The 26,943-nt window shown below is 40.2% G+C and overlaps 1 protein-coding gene across 8 annotated transcripts in view; it reads right to left on the minus strand.

Moving 5' to 3' along the window:
- Positions 1-2,037: 2,037 nt before the first annotated feature.
- Positions 2,038-26,943, minus strand: part of sned1 (sushi, nidogen and EGF-like domains 1) — a 165,583-nt gene continuing 140,677 nt past the window's right edge. For 7 of the 8 annotated variants that reach the window (XM_072699869.1, XM_072699870.1, XM_072699868.1 and 4 more), the window contains 5 exons: positions 22,748-22,830; positions 22,481-22,573; positions 20,684-20,771; positions 3,883-3,962; positions 2,038-3,584 (listed from right to left, as the gene is read on the minus strand). In XM_072699869.1, coding sequence (XP_072555970.1) covers positions 3,559-3,584; positions 3,883-3,962; positions 20,684-20,771; positions 22,481-22,573; positions 22,748-22,830 — 370 coding nt within the window. In that variant the 3' untranslated portion in view covers positions 2,038-3,558. Of the gene's footprint in view, positions 3,585-3,882; positions 3,963-9,044; positions 9,299-20,683; positions 20,772-22,480; positions 22,574-22,747; positions 22,831-26,943 lie in introns of all 8 variants that reach the window. The other variant, XR_011982740.1, reaches the window with a different exon arrangement.

Consider the following 26,943-nt stretch of genomic DNA (forward strand, 5'->3'; position numbering starts at 1 on the left):
CAATGCCTGAGAGAGAGGATACCTGTGCCGGGGTTGGGTACCGCCCGCCCTGCCCCCTGGCTCACCTGGGGTTCCCCCAGCTCCTGCTCGGCGGTCGGCTGCGGTTCCCCCGGCTCCTGCTCGGCGGTCCCCTGCAGTCCCCCTGGCTCCAGCTCGACGGTCGCCTGCGGTGGCCCCTGTGGGGACTCATCCGTCACCTGCAGTCCCGCCTCCAACGCCTCGTCAGTCGCCTGCGGCTCCCCCAGCTGCACCTCATCGGTTGCCTGCGCCTTCGCCATCTGTGGCTATGCCTTCGCCTGGCATTGTTTCTGCTCCCTCCTTGCCTTCCCCAGTGTCCCCTTCACCTCCCTCATCGCCTCCTCCTGCAGTCCCTCTGCCTTCCTCCTCGCCCCCTTCAGTGTTCCCTCTGGCTCACGGTTGCTGAGGGTCCTTCTGGCTCCGGCCTTTGTGGTCGCCTGTGGCCCCTGCAGCTCCCATCTTCTGCCCGCCAGGGTTCCCCTTGGTTCCCTGGTGCCCCCTTTGCCTCCTTGCCCCCTGATGTGGTTCCCCCTGTGGAAGGTTTCCCTGTGTTTGCTCCCTGTCTCTCTGTCCCGCCTCTGTTCCCTCCTGGTCCCTTCAAATTGTACCTGATGCATACTTTGTTAATCGGGGCAGTCGCATCATGAACTTATATGCCAGTGCACTGATGCAAAGCGGTGTATTTTACCATCCCTTGAAATCATACTTTGGTGTTGCTTAGTTTTGAATGGCTGAAGACAGACACTTAGTGCTCAAAAACTGCATTGCAAGTCTGTTACAATGAAATAAATAATTGGAAGTCCAAATCTTCAGCCAATCAATCCTCTAATTAGTAACCTAAATGGGAAGTGGCAGCAAAAACCCGCAGACACAGCGGCCCTATCTGGATAAGATTGGGCACCCCTGCATCGTTTTTACATATACAAAATGAAATAAGGTGGGTCATAGCAAAAAATTTGCATCTGGTGTGACCATCACTTTCCAGTAGCAGCACAACACGTCTCCTTAGAGTTGATAAGGTTGTTGATGACCTGTGGTATGTCATCATTCTGTTCAACTTCTGGATGAAATTATCCGATATTGGTGCCTTGATCAAGACCATCCCAAAAATGCCCAATGGGTGACATGTCAGCCACATGGTTTGTGACTGTGAAGCTGGTTGGATGTACTGCCAAAAGCAGAGAGGAGGCTTATAGTAATGGACATTGATGACTGATAAAATGTCTAATTGGTATCCCTGTAAATGGCACGCCAGTGGTATAATCGTCCAAAACCTGAGGCTTCTGTGTTGCTCAACAAAAACTGAACATTTTAGACTGTCCATTCACAGTCACAGTAATAAGGAACTCCTGTGTTGTGATCGAGGTGCTCATTGTGTTTATATGCCACACCTGTACAAGAAATGCATTAAAAAAGTAACTTTTTTAGCCAAATCTGAAAGGCATATGCTCTATATTTGTCTACAAAAAATTGAGGATTTTTTTAAAGGTTGCAAAATTAGAGTAAAACCAAAAGGGCTCCATTTATATTTATATTCTTGTGTAACGCTTTTAATTGCAAAGAATTCATTAAATATCTCACTCTATCAAAGTAAAAAAATTGTAAGCTGTGCAATTGTAGTAGTATTAAGCCATGGGTAGGCAATCTTATCCGCAAAGTGCCGGTGTTTATGCAGGTTTTCACTGCAACTCCCTAATTAGGTCACTAATTAGAGGACTGATTGGCTTAAGAGTCCTCACACCTGGGTTTGAACAGCTGACCTAAAGGTTATCCCAAAAACCTACATACACACCGGCCCTTTGTGGATAAGATTGCCCACCCCTGTATTAAGCAAACAATAAAATGCTAATTACACGTTACACAAGTGACATATCAATTAAAATGCATAAACAAAATTTAAATATAAATATTAAAATATAATTACATTTAATAATGAAATTAAGACAGGATAAAATATTTTTGTTTTACCCCCACTACAGTTCTATTTTTGTCATATTTGCAGTAAAAAGAAGACAAGGATACATTTTATAATTTTTTATTAAAATAATCACCTACAAAAACACTTTACATGATAGCTTGCACAGAAATTCGGTTTATCAGGAAGAAAGAGTTTTTTTTTCTTTTGACATCAGTTTTGGAATTTTTAAATTTTTTTCCTTAAAGCAAATGGCAGATCAAGACAGAACATACATGCTCATACAGAGAATAGAGAAATCTTAAGATGTTCATGAGGGAGTGGTGCAAATATATGCCAGATTTCTTGGGGGGGGGACTATTATATATTTAACATATGCTACTCTTTCAACTTTTAAGGAATGTATTTTTTTCCACACCACTGCTTTACTGTACAACCAGAATTCAATGCCTTTCTTTTGCTCTGTGTGTAGACCTCAAATGCAATCATGGGACTCTTTTTGTCATTCATTTAACTATAACATGAGGCAAAAACTTGAAACTGGAGACACTGGAGCTGGAGAAAGTTAAAATGTTCAAGGAGGCAGCTAGTAGTGAAACCTTTGGGACTTCAGATGGGGCTAACTGGAGGTCAATTCTCATACTGAGAAATCTAAATTCACTGGAAATCAAAGAACTTCACAAGTTTCCTGAAGAAACAGGAACACTGACTTAAATAAATACTTTATTTCTATATCCCCCTAAGACTCAGCAATTCATTTTGTCCTTTGTGAGAAGCAAGTCTTACAAGGCCACACATACTACTTCGATAAGACCTGTATAATATGTAGGATCACACTGTATCTTAAAGAGCTTTTCATATTGCAATGGTTGAGATTTGATGTCAACAACACATTTTACAGAATATCCAGTATTCAAGACTTGTACACAATTAATGAGATTTTTAATATTCAAATAATCCTTAATAAAAAAAAAACTGTAATTTAGTTTTCTGAAGTGTGATATATTTTTAATCTTCCAAACAACTAGCTCTCATTTTTGCCTGCTTACAAATGATTTTTCCACCATAAATAATTTAGTTCATAAAACAGATTCACTAATTCCTTGCTGCAGAACTGGTCATTAGTCACGATCACGTCTACCTTTAGATGATCCTAATGTATAATCACCAATTTTTGCTATTAGTGTAACTAAGCTTATTGTGGTCAACATCTCTTGTCTAATCATTAAGAAGTTTCTGAGGACCTGCTACTCCAGTTTAGTATCGTTCTGTGATTTCTATTTCATTTTCTGGCATACAGTTTCACTTTGCATTTTGGTTCCTGTTTGCTAATGGCCCAAAATTGTTTACTTAAATGACCCCCTTCATAATGATACCCATTATAACCCAGTGCCTTAGCTACATAGCAGTTAGCAGCCCAACTCCTATCAGTTCACCTACATGTTTTTGGACTATACGAGATAACCTGAGCAAACAGGGAAAACTGCACAGAGCCAACAGCACTACCTGTAGAGCCACCATGCTGCCTGAGTACATTATATTGGTACTATTCTCTGTTTTAGTAATTTGTTTTCACAACTTTTTTTCTGGGTCAGGTGAATAGTGAAGTAAATGTGTCCACACATTCACTGCTTTCTCTGAGTTCTTCTGTCTGTGAAGAAAAATAAGGTTAATTTAAACAATAACATGGGAATAACACAATCTACTGTGGGTTTAACTGTCTATTCATATTTCCCTCAGATTATTTAGACTAAATACATTAACATGTACTTATATTAATATGCATTTTTATTTCTGAAGAGTTAAGTGTGCTTTATAAAAGTTACATTTTGTTGATAATGGTATCAATATTAGATATTAAATAATTAAATATATTAAATAATAAATATCCTGAAGTGCATGACAGTGAGATCATAATGAAATGTAGCATTGGTGCTGAGCAATCTTACTGGGAGTTTTCTTCGAAAGTGCCGTGTCGCAGATTTCCCTGTAACAAATATCCTGCTGAACTTTATAGGTCCTTTTATATCTGTAGATAATTATAAACACAATGAAAAGTGGGGGGGATTGATTTAATTACAAATCATGATTCTTTGAGGTGGTGATTTTTAGATTACCACAAAAGTTAAAAATCAATTATTAAATATCCATCCAAGTTACACATTTTGTTAAAAAACTGACACATGCAAGTGTGTGCTAACATAAATGAGCAAACGTGTGAAGAGATTTTTCCAGCATTGTCTCAGTTTAAATCCGGATTTTGGGCAAACTTTGGATTCTATAAAATAAACAGACACATAGACATGAGTAGAGCCATCTGCAAGATTTTCCGTGGTAAAATATTGTGGTAATACCATTAACATCTGTGCACATCTTTCTCGACACCTTGATTGTTGGATGACCATAAATCCGCAGCTACAAGTGCGAGACAACAACCCTCAATACAGCTTTAAAAAATTGCTCAATTAAAAGCTTTACCTTTATATAAGGTATATAATAATATTTACTACAGTTGTAATGGTACACAGTAGTCACAGTGCGGTACACACATGGGTTTTGAGTTCACAGTTTGGTGCAATTTCAGTACAACAGGGAAACAGAATTTGCTTTGAGATTGTTTAGACCTGTTACTGAAACTGCAAAGAGAATTAGGAACAGTTGTAAACTGAACATAAGGCAATGTCTCTGGCAATGAGTATGAATAACAGAACCAAAGAGATGCTCATTTGCGTAAAATATACACTCACCTAAAGGATTATTAGGAACACCTGTTCAATTTCTCATTAATGCAATTATCTAATCAACCAATCACATGGCAGTTGCTTCAATGCATTTAGGGGTGTGGTCCTGGTCAAGACAATCTCCTGAACTCCAAACTGAATGTCAGAATGGGAAAAACAATTTTGAGCGTGGCATGGTTGTTGGTGCCAGACGGGCCGGTCTGAGTATTTCACAATCTGCTCAGTTACTGGGATTTTCACGCACAACCATTTCTAGGGTTTACAAAGAATGGTGTGCAAAGGGAAAAACATCCAGTATGCGGCAGTCCTGTGGGCGAAAATGCCTTGTTGATGCTAGAGTTCAGAGGAGAATGGGCCAACTGATTCAAGCTGATAGAAGAGCAACTTTGACTGAAATAACCACTCGTTACAACCGAGGTATGCAGCAAAGCATTTGTGAAGCCACAACACGCACAACCTTGAGGCGGATGGGCTACAACAGCAGAAGACCCCACCGGGTACCACTCATCTCCACTACAAATAGGAAAAAGAGGCTACAATTTGCACGAGCTCACCAAAATTGGACAGTTGAAGACTGGAAAAATGTTGCCTGGTCTGATAAGTCTCGATTTCTGTTGAGACATTCAAATGGTAGAGTCAGAATTTGGCGTAAACAGAATGAGAACATGGATCCATCATGCCTTGTTACCACTGTGCAGGCTGGCGGTGGTGGTGTAATGTTGTGGGGGATGTTTTCTTGGCACACTTTAGGCCCCTTAGTGCCAATTGGGCATCATTTAAATGCCACGGCCTACCTGAGCATTGTTTCTGATCATGTCCATCCCTTTATGACCACCATGTACCCATCCTCTGATGGCTACTTCCAGCAGGATAATGCACCATGTCACAAAGCTCAAATCATTTCAAATTGGTTTCTTGAACATGACAATGAGTTCACTGTACTAAAATGGCCCCCACAGTCACCAGATCTCAACCCAATAGAGCATCTTTGGGATGTGGTGGAACGGGAGCTTCATGCCCTGGATGTGCATCCCACAAATCTCCATCAACTGCAAGATGCTATCCTATCAATATGGGCCAACATTTCTAAAGAATGCTTTCAGTACCTTGTTGAATCAATGGCCCGTAGAATTAAGGCAGTTCTGAAGGCGAAAGGGGGTCAAACACCGTATTAGTATGGTGTTCCTAATAATCCTTTAGGTGAGTGTGTATATATATATATATGTAAAATAAAAAAACTGTTGCAATGACAATGTATGCCTCTGATGGCCCTGTCACCCCAACCCTCCATCTTATCCCTACTCCTCCCACGCCTCCAACTTCTACAGTTTCTAGAATTACTGGGTGGATCATCTGGAAATGTAAAAACAAATACTCTAAGTCTTAGTCATGACACATAACTTTAAGGTTACACCTGTTCATTTATTGCATATTCCACTTACATGGCAATTTCCTCAATCTTCCCCCACCATTTAGATGACTAACTGTATTTTGTTGTGTATGTCTTAATATCCATGTTTTACATATATATTATTTAAATTTATATTAGTTTATATTTGTATCCTTTATGTATAAAAATATTCATATTTTTGGTGTTGATTTAAAAAGTTAATCCAGTTAATCACAATAATAAACTGTGATTAGTCATGATTATCACAAATTTAAAATGGTAGTATGCTATTTGTTTGTATTTCTTGGAAAATGAAACAAATACATGTATGCTATTGGAACAAAGAAATACATGACAAACTGGTAAGAGGAATCATATGTTTTTTAATATAGTATCTTGGTTTTGATAGTTTAAACGATTCAGTGGCATGGATCCAATTGTGAATCGCTAACGTAATGAATAACCATGCTTTTGGGAAACATATTCCTGCTCTGCTTTTATTTTTTAATTTTATCTTTGAATACATTGTTGAACAAACAGAAAACACAAGCTGAATCATTTATATGAATTATACAAGCGTGATGGCTGCAAAAATAGTCTTAACTTGCAAAAAAGTCCCATAAAGGTAGTGAAAACTGCTAAAAGAACAACTTAGTTACTAGCATTTTGCATAGTTTTTTTTTATTTAAGTGGACTGTTCAAGGTTTTTGGGGTGTTTTTTTTTATTTAAGACAAAACTTGCAGAGTTTTTTTAGATAGATTGGCAAGATTTCTGTTTTATCCCGCAGGCAGGATCGTGGACTCCAGAGGATTAATTTGCGTTAAAAACAAAATAATGCATTAAGGTTTCCGGATTAATCACAAGCGTTAATGCATTAACCTTGACAGCACAAATTTATATTCTGTTTATTGCTATATACTGTATACCCATTTATACCACATCATGTATAACCATGTATAGTTGCATATTTTCTACTGAGGAAATTCTCACATATATTATACAGATATTTCTAGCACGTTTTGTACTTTAGGATTAAATTCCAAACTGCATTTCATTGTCTGAGTACTTGATTTTTGGGGAAATTGCATTAAAATTGAATCGAATCTAATCTAATCTAATACAGAAAAAAATTAATTCCCTGGACAGTCTCATTACCCCTACCCCCATCTAATTACTAATCCCTTCCACACACCCCAGCATCTATTTCTAGCCCCCCAACAGAAGGGTTGAGCACTAATCTAATTTTTATTGACATCATGCAGTCCATACTGAATGAAAATCTCACAGTAAACTGAAAATGTTACTGTAATACTTCCCAAGTCTACCCTACACATTCCTCATACCTCTCCGATGCCTCTTTCATGTATGTGGGGGGGGGGGGGTATCCCCATGATAAATCTGTATAATGAAAATATTACCATGGTACCCATAATACCTAAGCCCTACACACTCCCACCTCTCACCTCTCCAAAAAAATCTTTATTACAAGCCCAACTTTAATTAAATTCTCCCACGATACATTTCATGTTACGCCACACAGCCTGAGAACCACTGAGCTGCACAATATTGCTGGGAAGTTTGCAAAAGAAATCCATGAAATAAGTTTAAATAAGTTGGCTGTGTTAAAAAAAATGGCTGCTGCAGACTTTCTTTAGGCCCTCTTCTGCCACCCACTGCTACTTCTACATATTCAGGGCAACTTGATTAGTGCATCAGGTGTAGATTTTTATCCATATAATATTTTTGTATAGTGGTAATAAGATCCCTTATCCCTTAGAACCTGACAAACACAAAATGCATTGATTTTCACACCCATTAATCTCAGGCTTGTAACTTTGAATAGGCATAATGCACAGATATGAATTGCATATCACTGAAATCGAGAGAATTTACAGGATCTATTCATCCAAGTTAAAATATTTCAGAATAATCCTGTGTGCAATGAGGCATATATTTTAAACACTTTCCACCAAAACGCACCCCTCATAACCCATACAATATCGATATTATGCACATTAGAATAGAAACAAAGCGCATATTCACTTCCACAATGATCCATGTACTAGTCTTCTTGGGAAAAAATATTTATTCCGTAATTTATTTATTATAAGCCTTTCTATAAGGAATAGAAAATACTGAAATATTGGCTGGAGTTCTACTAGAAATAACAAAAAGAGCATTCCATTTTTTAAGAAGACAATTACCTGATATTTTCTTAATATTTATTCACAGAAGTTTGTATATGTATGTTTGATGTCGAGCTCCATCAAAAAAGTTGAACCAGAATGCACCCACCATGTAACTGAAACACCTCCTACATCTAAACACAATGATGTGCTACAGCGTTGGTTTGTTGTTTGAGGCTAAAATGCCGACTCAAAATTTAATTCTCAAATTTCACTTCACCATTACTGCATATAGAAGCGGAAAAACAATAGTGATAAACATTTAGCATTAGGCTCTAAAACTTATGTCTGTGTCTATCCAGTGGATCATAAACTATGTGAATGTGGAAGGTTTGAACACGATAGCCCATCCCACTTTCACTGACGTTGTGGGAACAATTTTTTTGTGGAGTCCTTTAAATGTATAAATAAATAAACAAAATATGCTGTATCTTATTACTGTTAGCTTATAAATGCTACTTGATGAAATGTTTATAAAAGCAATATCATACTCGAAGTTATGCCAATCAGACCTGGTAGGCCCAAGCGCATAGTGAGGGTCTGCTGGGAACGTCTGGCAGAGGCTCCTGTTCACCGGAGCTTTAACTCGCACCTCCGGCAGAATTCCGACTGCATACCATGGGAGGTTGGGGACATTGAGTCTGAATGGACACTGTTCCGGACCTCCATTGTGGAAGTGGCCATACAGAGCTGTGGCTGCAGGGTGGTCAGTGCCAGTCGTTGCGGTAACCCTCGTACCCAATGGTGGACACCAGAGGTAAGGGGGGCTGTCAAGCTGAAGAAGGAGGCTTACCGGGAATTATTAGCCATGGGGTCTCCGGAAGCATCTGACGGGTACCGGCTGGCCAGGCGGAACGCGGCTCAGCCGGTTGCGGAAGCAAAAACCCAGGCGTGGGAGGAGTTTGGTGAGGCCATGGAAAGTGACTTTCGGTCGGCCTCAAAAAGGTTCTGGCAAGCCATCCGGAATATCAGGAGGGGGAAGCAGCTCGTGGTTCCTACTATTTATAGTGGGGAGGGGGTGCTGTTGACCTCACCCGGGGACATCACCTGGAGGTGGAAGGAATACTTTGAGGACCTCCTCAACCCTGCCTCTGATACATCTACGCACACGGCCTTTGAGACATCTGAGGGCACAGAGCCCGAGGGTGCTGGGAGGCAGAGTGCGAATTACCCCTCCATGATTGGGGGGTACTGCCTTCATAACACTTCTATGACCATTATGGTCCGCTACCGCGTGAATACGAATAGTCGCCACCAGGATCAATGTTAAGAGTGCAAGATGTGCTAGGGGTGTTTACTAACATGTATGCAACACACGGTCATGGTCTGGATATACAACAAAATGAGAATCAATACAGAAGATCTCATTATCCTTATCCCTATCCAAAAGAATTTGGTTTTGATAACTCCTAGAAATTATCCTAGAAGAAGTATACTAGTAAAGGTAATAGCCTGGTCTGGTCCAGCAGTCTGGTGTTATTCCTGCCCTCTCAGTCCCCCCAGCTCCAACAGCCTTCAGAAATAAATATTTGCCTATTAGGCTAATATCTGTCTTGATGATACAGTAGATCTTAAAGTACAGCCTAATTTAACTCATCTCTTGGTCCTGCGCGCTGTCCTGATCCTGCCATCTTCCTGCTGCCTGCTCACTGTCCTGATCCTGCCATCTCCCTGCTGCCTGGGCGCTGTCCTGATCCTGCCATCTTCCTGCTCACTGTCCTGCACACTGTCCTCATCCTGCCATCTCCCCGCTGCCTGCTCCTGTGCCTCTCCTGCCTTCTGCTGACCACCACTTTCCTTCATACACATGAACAGTTTGCAAAACTGCACCTATACTTTTAGTGTAATGTTCTGTAGCTCTTAACACTAATATTTCCTACTTACTCTTCTTTTACCACCAAAAAAGTGTCTGACATCTCCATCTTTCCTTTTCCTCATAGTGTGTCTGTGAATAAAATCTTATCTATATTTAACAAAACAGTATCAGATGAAGCTTCTAAAAAAATATGAAATTGTGGAATGCAGAATCAATACCACTAAAATGCAAATAATATGGCTTATTATTTGCTAGCTAGTTTGTTTTTACGTTGCCCCTATAGTAGGGCTGGACGATATGATATTGCCCAGCCCTACGCTATAGCTTTCACTTATAGTAATGTTTTTTCAGAGCATAACATTAGACCTTCTTATGCGTTAACATTAGCCTAATAACAAACCACAAAGGCTAAGTGGTAAATTAATTTCAGAAAGGCACAATTTATTCATGATAAAATGAGAATTTTGAGAATTTTTCATCTCCTTGAAAAATTACCATGATCGATTTTACCTCACCAAATAAGCCTGGTTTAAATAGAGAACATAGCTTATCTTGCTAGTTAAGTTAATTTAACGTTGACTGTACCGGTGTTCTGTCAAGTTGAGCTACTTTGTCGAGGTAAGCTATGGTTATGGCTATCGATTAGCACTACGGTACTTTACCTCGACAAAGTAGCTCAACTCGAGAGAACACCGGCCGCAGAAGGACAATGGTAAGTAATTCAACTTATAAAGACATTGTGATTGAAATAAACAAGAGCACATGTCTGGGTAGTGTTTACACTGATCGGCTACAATATAGCACACGGATATGTCTCTGCCGCTGAAGCTTTGCGCCAGTGTTGCCACTTTCAGCACTGAATCTCATACCTGTGTTCATGGCTCAGTGGGCTAAGCCTGTATGCCTGTAATCATAAGGTTGCCAGTTCAAACCCAGTCTAATTAGAATGTGAATAGCGATCTTCAGCTGAGAGTGGTACTATACACCCCCGATGCGGGTAAACCAAAGAAAGGTGACGTGGTTTGCTTTTTTGCCGATTTAACCTAATTTTAAAAACTTTAATACTTCCAACAATGGAAGTTTTGAAAAGAAGACAGATTATGGATTTAGTCAGTACTTTTTTAATGATTCTACATAATGATTTCAGCAAGATATAAACTGAAATACACAAGAAAGATACGCGGTTGACGATGCCCTCGTCCCCAGAGTGTTAATAATAGTGAATTATTTTGTTTCCATCATATTTATATGGTCACAATTTTTCATTCCATATAACAATAAACTGTGAAAATTATTTTATTGTTGGTACTTTTCTTGCGTTTCAAACTACCTTTACAAAGTGATGGGTGTGGGATGCAGTGACATTCCAGACTGATGGGCCATTGACAGTATGCAAACTGCTACAGGTGTGGGGACACCTATCTCATCAATATTCATTGTGCAGGCCACTGACTTTGAGAAAAAGTGTCCCTCTAAAGTTCAAACACTTTAATCACAACCACATAAAATTTCAGAATGTCTCTTTCACCTATGTGTAGCCAACCCCTGTGTCTATAAACTTCAGAGCTCAAAAGTCTTGGCTAGAAATGTCTATAATGTGATTTTTTACAATTGCTCAGCATGTCGGAAAATGGGTTTTTGAAAAGCATAACAAAAATTAGAATAATAACATTCTAAGTGGTCTCAGATTATTGGTGCTGAGTTTGTGCTAAATAAAAGCACTTTGGGATAAATGTTTTTTAGATAGATGAAATATTTTAAAATGTCAAGGCATGTCAGACTACTCCGAAAGTGGCTGAGAGGCCTCAGACTCCCAAGGGTTAAAGAGCTACGTGGTGGCCGAGATCAACCCGGAGTACCTAAAGGCTGTGGATGTTGTGGGGCTCTCATGGCTGACACACCTTCTCAACAGTGCGTGGAGGTCAGGGACAGTGCCGCTGGATTAGCAGACCGGGGTGGTGGGCTCCTTATTTAAGAAGGGGGACCGGAGGGTGTGTTCCAACTACAGGGGGATCACACTTCTCAGCCTTCCTGGGAAAGTCTATTCCGGGGTACTGGAGAGGAGGGTGAGATTGAATCTCGGATTCAGGAGGAACAATGTGGTTTTCATCCTGGCCATGGAATACTGGACCAGCTTTATACCCTTGCGAGGGTGCTGGAGGGGGCCTGGGAGTTTGCCTATCCAGTCTACATGTGTTTTGTGGACTTGGAAAAGGCTTACGACCGGGTTCCCCAAGGTGCTCTGTGGGGGGTGCTTTAAGAGTATGGGGTCCAGGGTCCACTGTTGTGAGCGATTCGGTCCCTGTATGAACGGAGAAGCTTGGTCCGCATTGCCGGTAATAATTCGGACATGTCTCCAGTGAGGGTGGGGCTCCGCCAGGGCTGCCCTTTGTCATTGGTCCTGTTTATAGTATTTATGGACAGGACTTCTAGGTGCAGCCAGGGTGTTGAGGGTGTTCAGTTTGGTGGCCTCAGGATTGCCTCGCTGCTTTTTGTGGACAATGTCGTCCTGTTGGCTTCATCTGCTGGGGATCTCCAGTGTGCTCTGGGGCGGTTCACAGCCGAGTGCGAAGTGGCGGGGGTGAGGATTAGCACCTCCAAGTCCGAGACCATGGTTCTCAGCCGGAAACGGGTGGATTGCCCTCTTCAGGTCAGGGAAGAGGTACTGCCTCAAGTGGAGGAGTTCAAGTATCTCAGGGTGTTGTTCATGAGTGAGGGTAGGAGAAATCGAGAGCTGGACAGATGAATTCGGAGCGGCGTCTACAGTTTTGCAGGTGCTTAACCGATTCGTCGTGGATAAGAAAAAACTGAGTCGGAAAGCAAAGCTCTCGATCTATTGGTCCATCTTCGTCCCTACCCTCACCTATGGTCATGAGCTATGGGTAATGACCGAAAGAATGAGATTGCGAATACAGGTGGCTGAAATGAGGTTTCTCCGCAGGGTGTCTTTCCACGTCGAAAGGAACCAGTTGAGGTGGTTTGGACATCTGGTGCGAATGCCTCCTGGGCGGCTACCCGGAGAGGTTTTCTATGCATGCCCTACAGGGAGGAGGCCCCGGGGCAGACCCAGGACATGCTGGAAGGATTATATCTCTTAGCTGGCCTGGGAACGCCTCGGCATCCCCCCCAAAGAGCTGGTAGAGGTGTAACTGGGAAGAGGGAGGTCTGGGTATCTCTCCTGAAGCTGCTACCCCTGTGACCCGAACCCCAGACAAGCGGAAGTTAATGGATGGATGGATGGATGGGTATTTATATGAAGTCTGAGTTTAAGTATCTCCATTTTTCAGGTAAAGGATATTGTTTGTGTTCTCGCTCCAAAAGTGCAAGGTCTTTTATTAATTGTTGATTGTGTTTTAAGAGCATTTTTTCCTAGTCGAGGAGTAGGATATGAAATGACCCCTTATAATTGCCCTAGCAGCATCCCACGTTGTGGCTGGTGGGACATCTGAGGCTGCATTATCCTCCCTATACTGTTTAAACCATCTTCTAATTTTGTTGTAGGCCTCTACATTTTTGAGAACAGAGTAATTAAATTTCCAGTATGCATGTCTAGCTCATTTAGGGAGAACTCAACTAATAGCTTGTTAAAATCTTATCTAGCTCTTGATTTAAAGGAACCCAAGGTTTTAGCTTGCACTACACCAGTGGTTCTCAATCCTGTTCCTGGCGCCCCACCTGCCAGAATGTTTTCGTTCCAAGCCTACCTTAATCAGACTCAGATGGTCCTGAATAGGCTAAAGCCGGTTTCAGACCGAAAGCGGCGTACACTACACTGCGCTCCATGCCGCGTGCCGCTCGGGGAGCTTGTGCGAGCACTGTGGTCAAAGATGAACTTTGTTGAACTTTGACCGCTGCGCGCTATGACGCATTGTTGCGCGATCAATAGAAACAAGGCACCGAACCGGGCACAGAAATCGAAATGGAGGAAAAACTTATATTGTCCGTGTCTGAGTTCCCAGAGCTATATCACACAAGCATACCACCTTTTTGCATGCGAAATATACATCATCGCTATTGACCGTGAGCCAAAATGAAAACCACACCTACTCTTTGCGCCGAAGCCCCGCGCAAGCACAGCGCATTCAGCGGACACCGCTGTTTTTTGAATGGGGCGCACACAGCGCATGCCGCGTGTGTTCTGTAACCAGCTTTAGCCTATTAAGGACCATATAAGCCTGATTAAGGTAGGGTTGGAACGAAAACATTCTGGCACGTGGGGCGCCAGGAACAGGATTGGGAACCACTGCACTACAAACAGCAAGACTACTCATACTCTAACTACACGCTGTGTAAAGAAGTGCTTTCTCAAATCCATTTTAAAATGTTCTCCTGCTAATTTCCACTGGTGGCCACTAGTTCTAGTATTTAAACTGATTGAAGTAACCATTTGGCTGAATAGCATCCTGTTAGAATCTTATATACCTGGATCAGTTTCCTTTGCTTGAGGCTGAACAGATTCAGCTCAGCCAACCTCTCTTCATAAGACATTCCTCTAAAATAAGGAATCATTCTTGTAGCCCTACGTTAAACCCTTTCCAAGGGAGCAATGTCCTTTTTAAGGTATGGTGACCAAACCTGCACACAATATTCTAGGTGGGGTCTTACCAGTATAATCTTACTATCACCTTCCTCGACTTAAACTCCACAAACCTAGAGATATAACTCAACATCCTATTAGCTTTTTTTGCTTCCCCAAGCTGGCGAGAGTGTAACATGGAAGCACCAACATAAACACTGAGGTCTTTCTCATAATCAGCTACCTTTATTTCAGTGGAACCCATAAAATATCTGTACTTTCTATTTCTGCTCCCTGCATGGATTACCTTACATTTATCCACATTAAATTTCAACTGCCAGGTATGAGCCCAGTCACAAATTAAATCAAGATCCCATTGTAGCCTCCGTACTGCTAGTTCAGTATCTGCTACAGTACACCACCCACCTTGGTGTCGTCTGCAAATTTAACCAGTTTAGTGTATGTATTGGTGTCAATATCATTCATGTAAATCAGGAACAATATTGGTCCTAAAATTGAACCCTGTGGTACCCCACTATGAACACAGGCCCACTGTGACATTGTGCCTCTAACTACCTCCTGCTTCCTGACTGTTAACCTTGTTTTAATAGGAGGAGCTTCACGAGATTTGCTGGACTTGGAACAATCACCGGATACGATCATCACACAACGGTCAAGCTCAAAATGGCCGGCCAAATTTATATTGGACGACAAGTTATCTTCACCCAGTGAATCAAGATTCAATTCAGACCTGCCTGGAAGAGTGTGCCTTCAAAGACTTTCCATGTGACAAGGACAATTATTATTTATGCGCTGACATTATATCACAAAATAATCTTTAGGTTGTAGATGAGGTGTACGCCAATGTAGATTTATACCTCAAACTTCGTGAAATTGTTATGGACATGCTGGCTTAATGCACTCTACTAGGTTTATGTTAAAACGTTTCATCCCTTTTTAACACAATGATTTTAATTGATCTATGCTTCTGTCCAGTGGAGAAAACCATATCTGCATCATCTTTCTCTACACGGCACCCTCCTAACTATAAAGCTCCCGTTCTCTCGCTTATACCTGAAGTTAAGAAATAACCGTTGTTTTCTCTTGCGTAGAAAGCACACGTCCCATGCTTATTACATGTTGTGTCCTCGATCCTCCTCCTCCTCGCGTTTAGCAACGCGGGATATTTTGCGATGCCTTCGGCAGGAAGTTCAAGGGGTTATTGAACCATCCAATCAGTCAGAGATAAAAAGTCAGAATTCCGAGATAAAAAAAGTCAGAATTCCGAGATAAAAAGTCAGAATTCTTAGATAAATGGGTTTTTTTTTCTACTCTAGGTGCCCGAAACGTGCTTCCATAGCTTTCATTACTTTTCCAGTTATGCAAGTTAAACTGATTAGCTTATAGTTTGTTGGATTACTTCTACCCCTTTTTTGAATATGGACCATATATTAACATGCTTCCAATCAGAAGGTACCACACTGGCAGATAAGGATTTCTGAAATAGTAAAGGGTGGCTAATAATATCCCTCATCTCTTTTAATGCTATAGGTAAGATGCCATCAGGGCCCTGCAATTTATTTATTTTGAGCTTAGCTATGCTTTGTACCATGTCAACCTCAGTTATACATATATTGGACATAGACAACACTGCATTTGTAATAAAAGGTGGTAAGTTACTCATGTCCTCTACTGTGAACACCCGTGTAAAATAATAATTAAACTCATTTACTATATCAATTTCATTTTCAATTATAAGGCTCTTATACTATCCTGCAAATTAGTGATTTCAGCTTTTACAGCTCTTTTGGAGTTAAAATTTTGGAAGAAACTTATAATGTCATCCTTAGCCTTCAATGCAATCTGCCTTTCTATGTTCCTCTTTGCGAGTCTTGTGTTATTTTTTAACTCAACTTGTAGACTTAGATACTCCTGCTCATTAGTTAATTTCCATTTGTGAAACAGCCCTTTTCCTACTAATTTCTAAATTTCCTTAGTAAACCACCTTGGTTGCAGTTTCCTAGCTTTAGTCTTACTGGAAACAGGTACTGTATGAAGTCCTCTTGCACTTGTGAGGGGTTAATTCTAAAAGAATGTAGCTGACTGAAACAGGAACTGACCAGCGTGCCGGCAGGGCAGGGGGCCTTGACCCAGACAGTTGTGAAACGGAAACAGATGGTGCATTGTTGCTAAGTTCCAGAGAGGGTAAGCTGGCTTTGCTTAACAAAGTGGGGGGTGCAAAGCGCTTATGTGACAAAATGCCGGGTGGGGGGACATGTACTAACCGGAGCAAATGTCAAAATATGTTGTTGTCACGCGGATGGAAAAATACCAAGAGAGGTGGGGACGCCCCGAAGGGGCTATAAAAGGACAGAGCCGATAAGTATTGATGAGCTTCCTCTTGTACATGCTGAAGGTGTGTTAGAGTGCGGCTCCCAGATCAAGTTTATTCCTGTGTAAGGAATAAACTTGTGACTTGCAACTACTCTTCGTCTCTGGTGTGAATCTCTTCTCATCAACGGACCTGGAGGAGTGCTGCTCCAACACTTGCAACAATGTGCTTTTAAAAAAATTGTGTTTCTTCAACAGTTTTGTTCTTTAAATCCATCCAGTTTACAGTTTACCGGGAGTAAGTTCCCTCCATACATCCACTTAACCAACATCTGCCATTGCTAATGGCAATGCTTTAGAAGACATAACTGGAGTGGGACGGAGCAGACCCCTCACAAGTCCCATCTATACAACAATTAAAATCCCCAGTTATTATCCACCAAGATGAAAAATACTGACAGAAAAAAAGAAATGGTGTTAGTCATAACATTGGGGGAATCATTGTTTGGAGAATAAATATTCAGGAAAGTAATCTCCTGCCCATATAGCACTCCATGAATCAGTACAATCCTTCCTTCCTCATCAATATGTTGGTCTGTAAGTAGAAAGGGGAGATTTTTATGCATAACTATGACAGTGCCCCTTTTTGTGTAGTAAAGCTTGAAAAATAGGCCTAGCCAACCCAGACTCTCTTCAGTTTTTGATGCTCTACGTTAGATAAGCAAGTTTCTTGCAGCGGCACTACATCACTACAGCTCGTTCTTTTTTAAGGAATGTAAGGACCCTTTTCTATTTGATTGGATGGCCTAACCCTTTTATATTCCATGTAATCACATTAAGTAAACCTGGCATATTAACTTAAACATTAAACTGACAGCCATCATATTCAAAATGATAGGAAAGAGAAAAAAAGTACATTCCATACCCACCCCACCCCCCAGGCACAAGCCATGTCCCCAAACGACAAGGCATAATAAGAGACATGAGTTTCCAATTAACTGTGGGCAACTGTCAGCCACAGCACAACCTCTCGTGCAGACACAATGTACAAACAGTTTTTAAGTCCCCTAGCTTTAAGTAGTGCTATGTAATTGTTATATTTGGATGCTGCACATACTTTATGAATACGCAAAAAACTGTAGAGCCGTGCATACAGTAGTTCACTGTTTAAATCCAAAAATACTATTCAATAGGCTTCAGTTAACATCCAAAAAAATAATAATTAGGTAAACCCCACATTCAAAGGACCTTGGTGGCAGAGCGATAAGGGAAGTCTCACCAGTGTCATACTGAAAGTTCAACCTGAAAAATGTCCAATTCAATTATCCAACTTTTAGATAGATTCTCGTGTAGAATAACTCTGCTTCCTTCAGAGAAGAAAAAAGAAGTATTCTTCCCTCATGGAGGATCTTCAGCTTGCAAGGCTGAGGTTGAAAGCAGTGGTAAATGCCTATACCTATCAAAAGCTTTTCCTAAAGTGTTAATCTCACACTGCTGCTGGATAGTTTTCGATGAACGGTCCTCAGGGAAGTACAGGTATAGCCTCACCCCATCATGGGAGATTTTGCGATTCCTAGAGGAGCAAAATATTGACTCCTCCTGTAACTTGAGAAATCAAATAAGCACTGTGCCGGTTTGGCTTTGGTGGAGCCAACATGAAAGATTTGCCCAAGGGCATTCCAAGCCCTTTGGAATTGCAGTGTGGAAGCATGGAGTTTATTACTGTAAGTCCAGGACAGGACACGAGCCCTCGGCTCCCGCTTTGAGTCAAAGGTTCTTTCTTTGCACAAGATTTTCCAAGTCGTCAGTCTTGGGCTCCTGGTATGCTACCTGTTTGGTCGCTGCCGCTAATGTAGACATGGTATTTTCTAGCTTGGTTTCAAGCTGTGCTTCGCTGATTCATTTCGCTAGTGTATATCTGTCATTTCGCTATGTGTTTCTCTAATTTTGAGCTGAATTCCCAACACAATGATTTAAGCTTGGCCAGAATACTTATCACATCCACCATGTTAGCCAAGCCCGTTTCAGAAGTTTGTGGTTTCAGTTTTTCCGTGGCAGTCTTACACTTTCTTGTGAAAATGTCACACTGTTTAATCTCTGAGGTGGTAGACATACAAACGATGAGCAGCCTTTGGGTTTACAATCAGTTTAGGGGTTTTTAAAATTATAGTTACATTGAGTTTCATGGAGCCTTTAACTCAGGCAGCCATCTTGTACCGAAGCCACGTGATACCCCCCCGCAAATTTTTATATTAGATGAGAGGAAAAATTGAGAAATATCAATAGGCGCAAGTAGTTTTTGCTCATAAAAAGCATAATATCAAGACTAAGTCAACATTTACACATCAAATTATTACATATCTGAGCAGCGCAGAATGTCCTGAAAACAAAAACATACAGCATATGTGGCTAACTTATGTACATACCATGTAATAAGCCGGGATTGACATAACTGGTACTCAAGTACGCATTCACCTTTAAAAGCGATACGTGCGGCAATCGATTAATGCAACACCGCAAATGCGTACATATATTCACATAAAATACATACTATTTCATGCTGTTACATGAATCTATTGCAGCACATATTGGTTTTAAAGGTAATTGCAGCACATATTGGTTTTAAAGGCGATTGCATACTTGCGTACCAATTATGTCAATCCCTGGTAATAAGGCTAAAATCAAACGGATAGAAAAACATTCAAAAATGGAAAGTAAATAGAGGGTTGAAAGTAGAGTAATAAAATCAAATACAGTAATCCTGTTCACTAAGCCAAGCATCTTTTGCAGTGTGCCTGCAGAGGCTGTGATGAACATCCTCCATAGACTTAATTGTATTTTAAGCCTGGTCTGAATTTCCTGACAAAATTGCTTTAAATGCCATGGGGGGCTAACTTGCAGAGGCTGTTTCTGTCTTGTTTCAGTCATACACACACTTGGATGATGAGTTAGCATGTTTGATGTGTTTCCAGCAACATGTGTCGGTTTGGTATAATAGAGCCAAATAACAGACTTGTTCTTATCAGCAACTCTTTCTTCAGTGTTGGTTTAATTTATTTGGAAACCAATATGGTCCCAAACTACTTATAAATAGTGGGGAAGGGTCTCCCTATCACTGGCTGTAACCAACGACCAGCCACAATTAACATAATGTTTTCCACGTTGAACACCTACTTCTGAATTTAGGTTTCACCTGTGTCCAGAAATGGATTTTCGCATTCCAAAACGAAAATTATGTAACCAAAGTCACATGAGGAATATGTGTATCGTTACAGCCCTTGTCTTTACTGTAAATGCAGACTTCAAACGCTCTTCAGGAAAAACTATTTAAATATCACGATAAATATTGAATCAACAAAAAAATATCAGGATAATACTGAATTGGGAGATCTCTGCTAATTCCCATCCCTAATGAAAACCATGCAGCAGTATTAAGGTGCTAATGTGCAAAGGTGTATAACAGATGTTACATGCATGATGAAAAGAAAATGTCAAAAATGGGTTTACCTCTAAACCATTTCAGTCAAAACATTTATTCCACAGTAAATTCACACAAGAATTTAAAAATTAGTAAATATTAGTATTTATTATTATTATTATTATTATTATTATTATTATTGTTTGTTAGTTTTTCAAGTATTTTTTTTTTTTATGTGTGTGTTGTTTGTTCTAGTATGTTCTGTACTTCTCTGGAACATATGAAGAACAAACAGAAGGTGCCAACTCAGCAAAAACTTAAAGTGACCCTTGACTGCTACACAAAACTTACAAATAATGGCAGGCTCCTCCTTCCCAGATGGGAATACTTTTTGTCTCTGAATAAAGTCGGGTACAGGGGTGTGGAACTCGCTGGCAGACTACAGGTAAAGTGAATACAGACAAAGAGAGAACAGTAAGATTGTGATTGCCATTTGATTCAGTGATATGTTAGAGCAAAAAGTGCAGGCTATGCAGCAGCCACCAGAAGCTTGGCTTTCTGCAAACTTTAGTGCATAGTTCTTTAATCCATCCATACATACATAAATATGTCTTGCATAATTTCAGGCCTAGATCCTACCCACAGTGGAAGGAATGCCAGTCTATCACATTTCATACACAGTCACACACTATGGGCAGTTTAATTACAGCAATTCACCCAAGCACATGTTTTCGGACCACAGGAGGAAGCCTGCAGAAACATGAGCAGACAGTCCTCTGGTAGAATTATGCCCACAGCTCTAGAGATGTGAGGCTAAAGTGCCACTCAGTGAGCCATCAATCTTTAAGTACCCATAAAATCTAAGGATGAGAGAGTTGACGACTCATCAATCACTATTAATTTGGAAGAGGTTATTTAGAATTTATACAAGAATCTTATAGTTCATCACAATGAGCGACAGTATATCATACTATTCCATTGGAGAATTTCTTTCATCTGATTATATACAGTGGCAGCCAAAAGTCACCTGCTTTTAATGCATTTGTCTCTGCATTCACCTTATAAGGCCTCAAGGCAATGAAATAATACATATCAAATATTGCAATGACCAAGAGAAGTGTTCAATATCTCAGTATTCTCAAACTTTAGACTCTTCAAAATAGCACCCTTTTGCTTTGGCAAGAGGACTACAGACTCTTGCATTCATTCAATGAGCTTCTAGGTAGTAGCCACCTGGAACTCCTGGTCCCAAGCCTCCAACGGTTCTGAAGGAGTTTCCACAAGTTCTAGGCACAAATTGACTACCCTGTTCTTACTCTTTAATCCAACTAATCCCAAACCAGCTGTATAGGGTTTAGGTCAGGGTATTGTACACTAGTGGCCAAAATTGTGAAAACTTGTTGCATATTGCAGAACTTTATTTAACTGTTGCTCCAGTTACTTATTTAATCGTGCAAGGTATGATATTTGTAAAATTCTTAGAATTGTTTATACACATTACCGCCAATATTTGTGGAGTATTTTTAAGCGTACCGCTAAAAATGCTAGGTGTTTCCACAGTTTTGGCCGCTAGTGTATATCTGTCAATATCTATATATCTACTCTGGCAAACGGCATAGGATGTATGATCTTATCACCTTTTTTGTGGTGTTTTTGGCAAGCCATGATTCCATGGTTCTGGACCAGTTTAAGTATGATTTCATCAATAATCCAGTCACTACGAACAGTGCTCATAGGCTACTCAAAAGACAATTACACAGCCCCCCCTTTTACACACATACCTCCATTCTGGCAAGGTATGCTTTAGCAGCCTAGGGGCGGCTCTGAAAGGCAGCAGCGGCCACCATAGGCTTGGCTTTCTGCAAACTTATTTAGGTTTTTCTGTAGCTCACATGCAGACAGTGAGGCTGCTGCTGTCCTTGATGTGTTGTTCCTGTAGTGCTTGAACATCAATAACATTCACTAACAGCCCCTGGAAAATAACTACACTGACACTAAAACCTACTGTTTTTCCTTTGTCGTATAGACAAAATGCCAAAACCAGTTTTAACTACTGATTGCTGAAGACCCCTTTATTTTTATGTATAAAAACAATGCATGACACATCCATAACAGATACTAATATACCTCCTAGGAAACCAAACCCACCAGGCTTTCCTTTTGTGTTGTCCTCTGGAATATCTAGTGCCAAGTTGATTTTATTGGTTGTTTCTTCCATTCTCTCTATTACAGGCTCAGGTTCTAAAGAGAGAATATTATATCCAGTTTCAATGAAGTCAATGTGTGTGAAGGTCTGGCACATCTACATTTTGCAATCAGTTATTCTTCGCAGGAATGCATTTCTTAAAAATCCAAGGATTCAGAAATTCTAATTAAAATCTGTCCTTAAGTGCTACACTTATGGGTTCTACTCACTTGGACGATACCTGACGGTATTTTTGGACAAGTTAGTGAACTTGGCCGTTATCTTCCCTCTGTCATCAATTAGCTCAGTATATCTAAAGGAAAGAGAGAAGAAATGAGCATAGCATGCACCTTACAGATCCAAAAAATGTATTTGGTCTCATCTGAGCAGCAGGGTCGTGCAGAATTCAGAATTTAGAATTGTGCCCCAATCCATTCATAAATTGGAATTTAAATTGAATAAGTGCTACACTTATTAACCTATTCTATAAATATACATGTGGTTTATGTTAGCCCTCTAAGTCTTTTTCCATGGGCACATATTTATTGTTTTTGCATATTTAACTGTTTACGTGTATTAGCATTGTTGAGGATTCTGCGTGGATAACGTTGTAATAATGTTACTTGTATGGCTGTATGTTCTTTTCAACCCTGGTACATAAAATGACAGTTATTAATTATATAGATGACACTTCATATGTTGCATTCTTTCATATTGAATAACGTGACATTTTTATAATGCTGTTACAGTATACACCGTATATGTTGACATGTTTATGTGTAATTCATATCGAAATTCTGAGCTGTACTGTTACAACTGCACTTACACTATGTACATGAATTTATGTGAATTCAGTTCCATTTTGATTACTTTATATTTAAATTCAAATTGCAATTCTGCATCCTGTTTTTTAATCATGAGTTCAAACTCATGATTTGAATTAGAATTTCAGGGCCATTCTCAATTCAATTGTGAATGGTGCACAACCCTGGTTTCTAAGTATGCTTTTAATATTCATAAAATCAATTACTAATATAACGCATTTGCCACCGGTCATAAACTTTTTAACATTACAGTCTTTCTTGGTTGCTTTGGCACATTTCTCAAATGACGATTTGCAAAACAGTGAGTGTGATCCTCAGACCATGAGGTCACTTCTGCTGAGCAGAACGTCATTTCTTGTTTCACAGAAATTTCCAGATGTTTTAATATACAGAAATGGTTTTGTTCAACTGTCATTTGGCATAATTTTAAGTTGCTTTAGTCTTGTTGGTCATAATGGATTATGTGATTTATTTATTTGTTTTTAAGTCACGTTTCATCCTCCATATTTGCATACATGTGCTAAAACATTTCAAAGTTAACGTGATATAATGAAAAATTAACTTCTCTTATGCAGAAGTATTATGGTGTGGGGATTACACTTGTTGTTTTGTAAATGTTAATTGCCATTTGATAAATGCACCAAAGCTACAAGAAAAAATGTAACTTGTCTCTAGTCATGTAATAGCTTCCCCAAGAAAGCCACCATCTGTGGTGCCAAGTGTCTGAACAGCTTAAACACTAGGTGGCCACATACTTCAAACAAAATTAATGGACTCAACATCTTTTTAGCATTACAACGTTGTATGAGCAATGACAACCATTTCAGCACACCATCTGTGTAGCAATTTTGTTTGTTTTGATCCCACCCATTTTCCACAATTGGCAGCAGATTATGCAGTTACTAACATGCTTTTTGCCACACCATGAATATCTTTAAATACTTTAAATTAATTACATTTTTTTTATTTGTCAAAACTGATTTCTCTTGCCAGTTAGCTTTACATACTGTAATAGAGAGCCTTGCAATTGTGAAACTGTTGGTGTCTATACAAAAAATATAAATAACAGTTCAATAATGATCAGTCAGTGATAATGAGAAAATGTGACCTGACAATCAGTCAGAATTATGGAGCTTAGAAGAGTACTTACACTGACATTTTGACAATATATATAAGCCTTCTGACTAGGGATGTAACAATACACTCAACTCACGATTCGATACGGTTCATGAGTTCACGATTTTTTAACATAATGAGCTGCAGACAAATTTATTCAAAAATATTCCTTTATTTATCTTTCTAAACTGTGCAAAAGTGTCCTCCTCATAACAGTGCGACTGAAATTGAATAAAATTCTGTTTTAAAAATTCCCAAATCTTCAAATAAATAAACGGTAACGCTTTATATTAACTGCACCTTCATAATGCTTTTATATTGCGTTCATAAAATGTTCAGTACACCTTCATAATGTATTCATTTAGTATTCAAGCCACCAAAGCAATGTTCTCCTGTCTGAATCTTGTTAAGATACTAAAAATTGAATTGGTGAGGTTAGGACCTTGCAACAACTGACTATTCAGGGATGTTCCTTTAAATCCAGCTCCACAGTCAAAAACCACCCTTAGAGATTTTTTTCTTGGGTGGTACACCCCATGATGGGGGAGATACCACACATGGCCTTCTTCACAGTCCAACTGGTCTTTAGGCACTACTTCAGCATATCCACTGTCAATCATGTGTGAGAGAAATGCTGTAAATTCCTCTTGGTATGACTTATTCCTTTCAAACTTTCTTTTCAGACAGTTAATATGCTGTTCACCTATGCAGCTGTTATATGGCATAGTGATATCATCAGTTTTAAAGGATAAATCCATACAATAATGACTTCCTTGCAGGTGCATGGACTTCTCAAGCATGAACCTCAAGTCATCCCTTGACATCTCCTGCTTCTCCTCCAATAACTTCTCATTAAAGTCTTGATTATACTGATAAACCAACAGCTCCTCCAACCTGGCAATGGATATCCTATTGGCATAGAGGGTTCAGGAGCTTCTCTGGCAACACCCGCTATTGCCCCATAATGGACCATTAATGACCCACCCCAATAGGGTCCTCACGGCATAGGGTCCGCCGCCTTCACTGTTGATAATTTCCCAGGACTCCATTGAATTTTATGCATTAGTCCCAATAAAGATTTCAACATCTGCATCCAAATCTGGGATCTTAATGTCTCTTAGATATTCCCATTGTTCAAGGTCTTGCTGGGTAGGAATGTTGCTCTTAGATACAGGAATTACTTCCTGTATATACACGTCTGGGAGCTCCAAGAACTGGCTGCCACCGAATCTGGACACCTCCAATCCTGGAATGACTTGGCTTTTAACAACCTTTTCTTGACCCATGGTGTGTAGTAAAATGTTGCTCGTCTTACCCTGCAGATTCAATTTGTTCAAGAAACTGTTAGTACAAAATGATGCTGTACTTCTGGGGTCCAGCCCTGGACACTTGAGCACCAGATGAGACTCTTTACAATAGAGGCAGAAGTCTGACTCCATCGAAGCACTACACTGCCTTGGTATCTTGCACACTGTAGACTTTGAAGCCACATTAGGCGCAGTAGCAGATGCTGGTTGCAAAACTGCGTCCTTTAAGGTTACTCCTGAACCGTGATCTGCTCTCATTTGTAACCTTTAAAGTGCTTGGTTGTGTGCCTGGAAAGGTACATCTGGAAAGGTAGCCCTGCAGCCTCGTCGCTCTTGTAGTTCACAAGCCGTTGACCTCCATCTCTCTCCTGCAGTTTGTATGGCCATCTCACTGCCAAAGTGTTCTCTCAGAAGACATTTTGCTCTTCAATATCCTTGTTGTGCTGCCATATGTAAGCAACTTCGTACCAGTTCTCTAGGCTGCCCCCTAGTATATTGCTCTAAGAAGTATAGACAATCTTGATAGCTGCTTGTTTTCTCCTCAACACAGTGTTCAAAAGCTCTAATAAATGAAAGAAATTGCAATGGGTCTCCATCAAAAATGGCTTTGTCTCTTTGTGGCAGATTTGATTATATTTGTTGTTGCACAAACATTGCTGTAATGTCATTCTGCCTTTGCAGGATTCCGCATATAACATCCTTTTCCACAGTACTTTGCATTGGTGGGGCGGTCTGTACTGACTGTAACCTATGCGATTGCAGTTCCTGTGCAGCTACTGATCTAGATGTCGCAGCTGTTGAGGCTGTTGAAGCATTTTCAAGCTGAAGTTGTTGGACAGTAGTAAGTGTTACATGACTTAGTTGTGACTGCAATCTGAAGGTGTTGTCACTCGATGATGATGTTCCAGAGTGTTGTACTTGATCTTGTGAATGCATATTTGCAAAAAGGTCCTTGCCATGTGCAAAAGGGACAAATGGCACTCAAGGTTTGATGTGTACTCATGGTACCTTGTTTAGGAACAAATCCGTTTGCATTTGGATTAAGCTCAAAACTTGTCTGTTTTTTACGGCGGCTGAGACGTGGGGTGGCAGAGGCAAACATGCCGAAGGTAGTCCTTGCCAACGGACTGCCTTTTTGTCCGCTCTCTGAGCTGACAGTGGTACCGCAAACACTGCCGC

The sequence above is a fragment of the Paramormyrops kingsleyae genome, chromosome 15 (assembly GCF_048594095.1).
Source record: "Paramormyrops kingsleyae isolate MSU_618 chromosome 15, PKINGS_0.4, whole genome shotgun sequence".
Lineage (NCBI taxonomy): Eukaryota > Metazoa > Chordata > Actinopteri > Osteoglossiformes > Mormyridae > Paramormyrops > Paramormyrops kingsleyae.